We start from the raw sequence: 7801 nt of genomic DNA on the forward strand, positions 1-7801 counted from the left end.
CACAACCTCCCTATCCGCCCTGCTCTGTTCGTGACAGGGGAAGGCGCCCCAACCCCCTGATCGGCTCTGCTCTGTGCCTGATAGGGGGGAGCTCCCCAACCCCCTGATCGGCCCTGCTCTATGTGTGATAGGGTGCGGCGCCCCAACCCCCCATGGGCCTTACTCTGTGTGTGACAGGGTGGAGCCGCAACCTCCCCATCGGCCCTGCCCTGAGTGTGACGGGGGGAGTGCCCCAACCCCCTGATCGGCCCTGCTCTGTGGGTGACAGGGTACGGAGCCCCAACCCCCTGATGGGCCCTGCTTTGTGCGTGACAGGGGGCAGCGCCCCTAACTTTCACTAGTCACTACAAAGGAAAGAACAAATAAATGGGTGTATTAATGGAAAATATGTTGCTTCTTTCAATCAGATGCTAATAAGAATGATCATAAACAAACTGTTAATGCTTTAGTTTTTACCAGTAAACACAGATTTCAGAATCATTAGAGGATTGATAACAATAATATTAATTTATGTAATGTATAACTTTATTTTTCTGGTTTGTTTGTTCATTTATTTATTTATTTAATCCTCACCCTGGGATATTTTTAATTGATTTATTTTTATTTTTATTTTAATTTTTATTTTAATCTTTATTGTTCAGCTTACATTTGTTCCTCTTCCCCCCCCCAATAACTCCTCTCCTCCCAGTTCCTGCCCCACCCTCCGCCCTCACTCCCCACCCACTGTCCTCATCCATAGGTGCACGATTTTTGTCCAGTCTCTTCCTGCATCTCCCATTTCCCTTTCCCCCCCAAGAATAGTCAGTCCATTCCCTTTCTATGTCCCTGATTCATTATAATCACCAGTTCATTCTGTACATCAGATTATTTATTCACTTGGTTCTTAGATTCACTTGTTGATAGATGCATGTTTGTTGTTCACAATTTGTATCTTTACCTTTTTCTTCTTCCTCTTCTTAAAGGATACCTTTCAGCATTTCGTATAATACTGGTTTAGTGGTGATGAACTCCTTTAGCTTTTCCTTATCTGTGAAGCTCTTTATCTGACCTTCAATTCTGAATGATAGCTTTGCTGGATAAAGTAATCTTGGTTGTAGGTTCTTGGTATTCATCACTTTGAATATTTCTTGCCATTCCCTTCTGGCCTGCCAAGTTTCTGTTGAGAAATCAGCTGACAGTCGTATGGGTATTCCCTTGTAGGTAATTGAGTCTCTTTCTCTTGCTGCTTTTAAGATTCTCTCTTTGTCTTTTGCTCTTGGCATTTTAATTATGATGTGTCTTGGTGTGGTCCTCTTTGGATTCCTTTTGTTTGGGGTTCTCTGCGCTTCTTGGACCTGTAAGTCCATTTCTTTCACCAGGTGGGGGAAGTTTTCTGCCATTATTTCTTCAAATAGGTTTTCAATATCTTGCTGTCTCTCATCTTCTGGCACCCCAATTATTCTGATGTTTGTACGCTTGAAGCTGTCCCAGAGGCTCCTTACACTATCTTCGTATTTTCGGATTCTTTTTTCATTTTGCTTTTCCGGTTGGGTGTTTTTTGCTTCTTCGCATTTCAAATCTTTGGCTTGATTCTTGCGCTCCTCTGGTCTGCTATTGGGTGTCTGTATAATATTCTTTATTTCAGTCCGTGTATGCTTAATTTCTAGTTGGTTCTTTATCATAGCATCGAGGGTCTCATTAGTTTTCGTGACTCTCTCCTCAAGTTTATTGACAGCTTCTAGCACATTTTTGCAAGCCCTCAAAATTGCGATTTTTAGCTCTATATCCTCCATTTCTGTCATGTTTTTTTGTCTCCGCATTTTTTATGCTTTCTTGGTGCACCCCCTAGTGGTCTTTGTGCGCAGTCTTGTTCTAGTTGAGCCTTGATTGTTGTAGTTAATACTAGAGGGATTTGACCACCAGGCCGACTGGCTGTGTGAATCAGCTGTGTCTGCCGCGGAAAACTTCTGTCCTCTGGGGAGGTGCTAATCTAGCCTTTGCCTGAGGCGATCCGGCAAATGGCTCTGCGCAGGGCTTGGGCGGGGCGGGCTCAACAGGGCGGGCGGAGGGAGCCGTTATGGTGCCCTCAGTCCTGTTCCCAGAGGCTCTGCTTCTCAGAACCCCCGGAACCGCTGCAAACCTCGGAGGGAAAGCTGCCTTCCAACTGATGCCAGACACTCCCGCTTCTCCCGTTTGGGTCCGAGTCCCCAGCGATTCGCCCGTATCTGGAGCTCAGAGTCTGAGACTCCCCCCTGACCGAAAACGACAACCGCGCTCTCAGCCACCAGCCCGCTTTGCGCGCGCACCTCCGCACCTGAGTTTTTTCCACACTGCGCCTCCTCTGAGCCTCGGTGTGCTGTTATTTTTCCTTCTAGTTGAAGAGTCTCTCCTCAGCCAGCCTTCCTGTGGTTCTGGGTGATGTCCGTTCCGTCTTTTAGTTGTATTTTTGAAGTGGTTGTTTGAGGCAGCAGTCTGCGGTGTTTACCTATGCCGCCATCTTGGTCTCTCCGTTGGGCCTTTTTAATAGTTTTAGCAACTTCACTGTTTATATCAAGTCTATTAATTAAAGTTTCATTTAATGGAATTGGTCATTTATATTGGGAATGAAAGGTTCTTCCACGAAGAAGTAAATTTGCAGAAATTCCTGTAGACACTGTGGGTAAAACAGTACCACCACAACCTCTAATATAATTTATTAAAACTTTACTGTGGGGAGCCGCTACAGTGTTTTGGACAGGGTCAAGCCTTGGACTGATGAAAGGGCGCAGTCCTCTCATTGTCACGTGCAAGTCCCAGCTTGGAGGGCAGGGCTCTACCAGCCCAATTATAGACAACAGCTATAGTTGTAAGCTTGAACCTATGGTCTAAACACATGGCCCCACGTGCCTGAGTGATGTAGGCTTGATAGAGTTCAGGTGCATGTAGTTGAGTAGGATTGAAACCCAGGAGAATGTTGTAAACATCTTGGTCATGCTCTTACTTTGCCTCGTGGCATCTGCTATAAAATAAAGACATGACTGTGGATGTGGTCGCTGTCTCTCAGAGAAGCAGCATCCCACCAAGATCGATCTTTCATTCTCTTGTCTGTCTTTTCTACGCCTTTCAGCCGCCCCAACTCAGGTTCACCCTTGGCCATGCTGGCGCGGCACACTTTATAAAGATAATGCCTCCACGCTCCAAGGGCGGGTTCCTGCCTCAAACCTCACTCTTACCAGAAACAGCTCTGGGAAACAGCTCGGGGGAGGGTGCAGCCCTTTCCAAGACAACCTCTGCAGGACTGACTTTCTTCTGGTTGGTCGTGCCTCGGGTCATGATGTTACACCCAAGGTTTTTATATAAGTAGATTAATGTTTGATTGAGGGTTGTTGCATCTATGTTCATGAGGTATTTTTATGTTTTGTTTTTTTATCTATATTTGTGAAGGTCTTTCATTGTGTTACTTTTGGAACTATCTGGTTGTGATATCAGGATAAATCTGGCCTCATAAAATGAGTTGGGAAGTATTTTCTCCTTTCTGTTTTTCTGAAAGAGATTGTGTAGAATTCACCCATGAAAACATCTGAAACTGTAGCTGGTTTTTGTTGTTGTTGTTGTTTGTTTGTTTGTTTCCAGAACATTTTATAATGTGGAGTCAATTTCTTTGATCATAAACTCAATTTTGACAATAAATTCAATAAATAGTTAGATAATTTTTCTGGTTGTCTGTTTCATCCTGGAGAAAGGATTTTGTATTCTTCTCTTTGTGGATTTTGGAAAATAAGTTCATATCATTTAAATAGTAGAACTAATCTGGAAGAAAATAAATAATTTCTTTATAAAGTAAGAAGAAAGACTTGAACAGACACATTGCCAAAGAGGATATAGAGATGGCAATGCCATATAAAATCATATTCAGCACCATTATTTATTATGAAAATGCTATTTAAAGTCATGATAAACTAACACTATGTAGTTATTAGAATTACTAAAAATTAAAAGAGTGAAAATACCCACAAAAATACAATACCATAAGGTTATGTACTATATTATTTTATTTATAAATTATCCTCAAAAATGACAAAATCATTGTGATAAAAATAGATCATATGTTGCCAGAAATTTAGGTTGGGCAGATACTATGCCTATAAAAGGGTAACATTAGGAATTTTCTTTGGGTGTTTGAAGTAATGTGTAGCCTGTACATCATCTATCTCTCTATCTTCTATCATCACCACATTGTGGCTAGGTTCATGAAAATTTCAGACAGTCTCTACAAATTGGCCTTCTATCAACATACACCAAAAAAACAGAAACATTCACCCAATAAACAGCAAGGAACTAAGTCCTGGCAACAACTTGAATGGGGTAAAAAAAAAAAAAGGTAGGTTAGGTAAGATTAGGTCTCTATTATGATTACCTCAAGCCAACTAATTAGTAACCAACACAGTCCTCACCAACACTCAAGAGGAGAGAATGATAAATAGGTGTATACATCAAGGAATGGAAATATTGGGTGGGGTTTGAAGGTGACTCATCTTAGAATTCTGTCTACCATAGCAGAAGAATAATTCACAAGGCGATGGTTGTTAAACCAGGTGTTTGCAATGCTGTATTTTTGAAACTGGTATTTCTTTTGGGGAATATTGGAATTGCTATTCCATAAATTAATAAAAGTTAATAAAAGTTTAACTGTAAAATGAAGGCAAATGTCTGTGTATATAAGGTATTCGAGAAAAAAGAAACCTTTTAGAAAACAATATCAATGTAAACAAAGTAACCTCCAAAAGAGCAGACACAAATATTAAGGTAAAATACTATGCCATTGAAATAATTACATAAACACTGAAACTACTCATATAAACCCATGCTTTTTAATTTAATGAAGATTTGTAAGTAGAAAAACTAATTTTCTCCTATAGTACTTATATCATTTCATTATTAAACTAGAGGCCTGGTGTATGAATTTGTGCACGGGTAGGGTCCCTCTGGGTGGCCTGCAGGGATCAGGCCAAAACTCACAGTCCAATGCTGCCTGCAGCTACTACCTGCCACTCCCGCTCATCCTGGCCCCACTGTGCCTGCTTTGGGCTCATGTCCAATCAGCCCAAATCAGGAGAAGCTTGCACTGCCGCAGCCATGAGCCCTGCATCTGGCTCCCTCCCATGAGCCCTTTGTCTGGTGCCCTCTCAAGGGGAGTGGCCTGCGATCGGGCTTAAACCAGCTCTCTGACATCCCCTGAGGGGTCCCAGATTGTGAGAGGGTGCAGGCCAGGCTGAGGGACCCCACCGGTGCATGATCTGGCTGTAGAGGGACCGCCAGAGGGCTCCAGGGCATGTCTGCCCCATCGTACTCAGTCCCAATTGATCAGCTGGACCCCAGCAGTAAGCTAACCTACCGGTTGGAGCATCTAACCCCTGGTGGCCAATGCACTTCATAGCGACTGGTTGACCAGTTGACTGTCTGCCCCTGGTGGTCAGTGCACCTCATAGCGAGCTGTTGAGCAGCCTTAACATATCATTAGCATATTACACTTTGATTGATTATTCGGTTGTTCTGCCTTTTGGTCTATTTGCATATTACCCTTTTATTATATAGGATCTTCTCTTATCTCTTCTTAGTTTTTCTCAATAAATATTTTGGAGCATATATGACAAGATAATTAAGAGATTTAGGAGAATTAGGGCAGTATAAAAGCAACTAAGGCACATATTTTAGTAATAATCTAGTAATGAAAAATAATTTAGTGTATATCATAAACAATGATTTTTTTTTGGAGTTGGCACCAAAAATGAAGGCAAAAGAAGCAAAAACAAAATTTGATACTTCATCAAAATAAAAAGTTTCACCACAACAAAGGAAACAATGAGTAAAATGAAAAGTGTAGGGTCACTAAAGGAGGAATGCATAAGGCTGAGTGGTGAGCAATTATGAATTTATTAGGTCATCTGGATACCAGATGGGCTGAGCCCCAAAAGAGCGCCAGCACTCAGGGATGGGGAGTCAGAGGTTTTAAAGGATTCTAGGTGGGATTTTTCTGGTGTTATGCCCAGATTTCAGGATCCCCAAGAGACCACACTAGACCCGAGGGCTTTAGATAATGTATTTCTATCAATTCAGTGACCCCGAGATCCAAAACTATAATTAACATGCTTAATTCTGCTTCTGTAAACTGCTTTTTGCGAGCCAGGTACCTCATTCCAAACCCTGGGATGTAATCAATACCTTTGTGATTTTTTGCCTATATAACCTTGGAGCTGTGACCATCTTGTTACTCTGAGATCTGGGGAATGGCCCCTCATAGTCCCGGATTGCAATAAATGTGACTCTTTAATTCGACTTCTTGAGGTATCCTTCTGTGATTCGAGGGGTACATTACAACACTTTTTTCACTCATTGACATCTCCCCCGCCACCATTTCCCCCAAGCAGAAGCCCTCACCTCCTACTGTCTGTGTCCATTAGTTTCGCTTATATGCATGCATACAAGTCGTTTGGTTGATCTCTGATCCCCTCACCCCCTGCCTTCCCTCATAGGTTGTACAGTATGTTCAATGCTCTATGTCTCTGTTTCTATTTTTGTTCCTCAGTTTATGTTATTCATTATATTCCACAAATAAGTGAGATAATGTGATGTTTACCGTTCTCTGACTGGCTTATTTTGCTTAGTATAATGCTCTCCAGTTCCATCCAAGCTGTTGCAAAAGATAAGAATTCCTTCTTATTTACAGCAACATAGAATTCCATTGTGTAGATGTACCACAGTTTTCTAATACACTCATCTGCTGATGGGCACTTAGGCTGTTTCCAAATTTTAGCTATTGTAAATTGTGCTGCTATGAACATAGGGGTGCATATATCCTTTCTGATTGGTGTTTCTGTTTTCATGTGATACATTTCTAAAAGTGGGATTACTCAGTCAAATAGAAGTTCCATTTTTAATTTTTGGAGGAAACGCCATACTGTTATCCACAATGGCTGCACCAGTCTGCATTGCCACTAGTAGTGCAAGAAGGTTCATTTTCCTCTGCATTCCTCTCCAGCACTTGTCGTTTGTTGATTTGTTGATGATAGCCATCCTGACAGATATGAGCTAGTACCTCATTGTTGTTTTGATTTGCATCTCTCAGATGATTAGTGACTTTGAGCATGTTTTCATATGTCTCTCAGCCTTCTGTATGTCCTCTTTTAAAAAGTGTCTATTTAGGTCCTTTGCCCATTTTTTGATTGGATTGTTTATCTTCCTTTTGTTAAGTTGTATGAGTTCTCTGTATATTTTGGAGATTAAACCCTTATCTGAAATAGCATTGGCAAATATGTTCTCCCATGCAGTGGGCTTTCTTGTTTTGTTGATGGTTTCTTTTGCTGTGCAGAAGTTTTTTATTTTGATATAGTGCCATTTGTTTATTTTCTTCGTAGTTTCCATTGCCCTAGGAGGTGTATCAGTAATATATTGCTATGACATATGTCTGCTATTTTGCGGCCAATGAAGTCTTCTAAGATATTTATGGTTTTCATTCTTACTTAATTGGATTTATTTTCTGTGTATGGTGTAAATTGTTGTTCTACTTTCATTTTCTTGCCAGTATCTGTCCAATTTTCCCAACAGCATTTATTGAAGAGACTGTCTTGAATACATTGAATGTGCTTGCCTCCTTTGTCAAATATTTGGTCGATATCTGGGTTCTCTGTTCTGTTCCATTGGTCTATGTGTCTGTTCTTGTGCCAGTATCAGGCAATTTTGAGAACAGTGGCTTTGTAATATAGCTTGATATCTGGTATTGTGATCCCTCCAACTTTGTTATTCTTTCTCAGGATTGCTGGGGATATTCGGGGTCTTTTTTTAT

The 7801-nt window shown here is 41.3% G+C and overlaps 1 protein-coding gene across 1 annotated transcript in view; it reads right to left on the bottom strand.

Moving 5' to 3' along the window:
* The window catches only part of LOC106724132 (N-terminal Xaa-Pro-Lys N-methyltransferase 1-like), a 19803-nt gene extending 16512 nt beyond the window's left edge, over window positions 1-3291 (bottom strand). Inside the window, exon 1 of the mRNA XM_014530341.1 lies at window positions 3192-3291. Coding sequence (XP_014385827.1) covers window positions 3192-3291 — 100 coding nt within the window. The remainder of the gene's footprint in view (window positions 1-3191) is intronic.
* Between the last annotated feature and the right edge of the window lie 4510 nt (window positions 3292-7801).

The sequence above is a fragment of the Myotis brandtii genome, unplaced genomic scaffold, assembly GCF_000412655.1.
Source record: "Myotis brandtii unplaced genomic scaffold, ASM41265v1 scaffold732, whole genome shotgun sequence".
In the NCBI taxonomy this organism is placed as follows: Eukaryota; Metazoa; Chordata; class Mammalia; order Chiroptera; family Vespertilionidae; genus Myotis; species Myotis brandtii.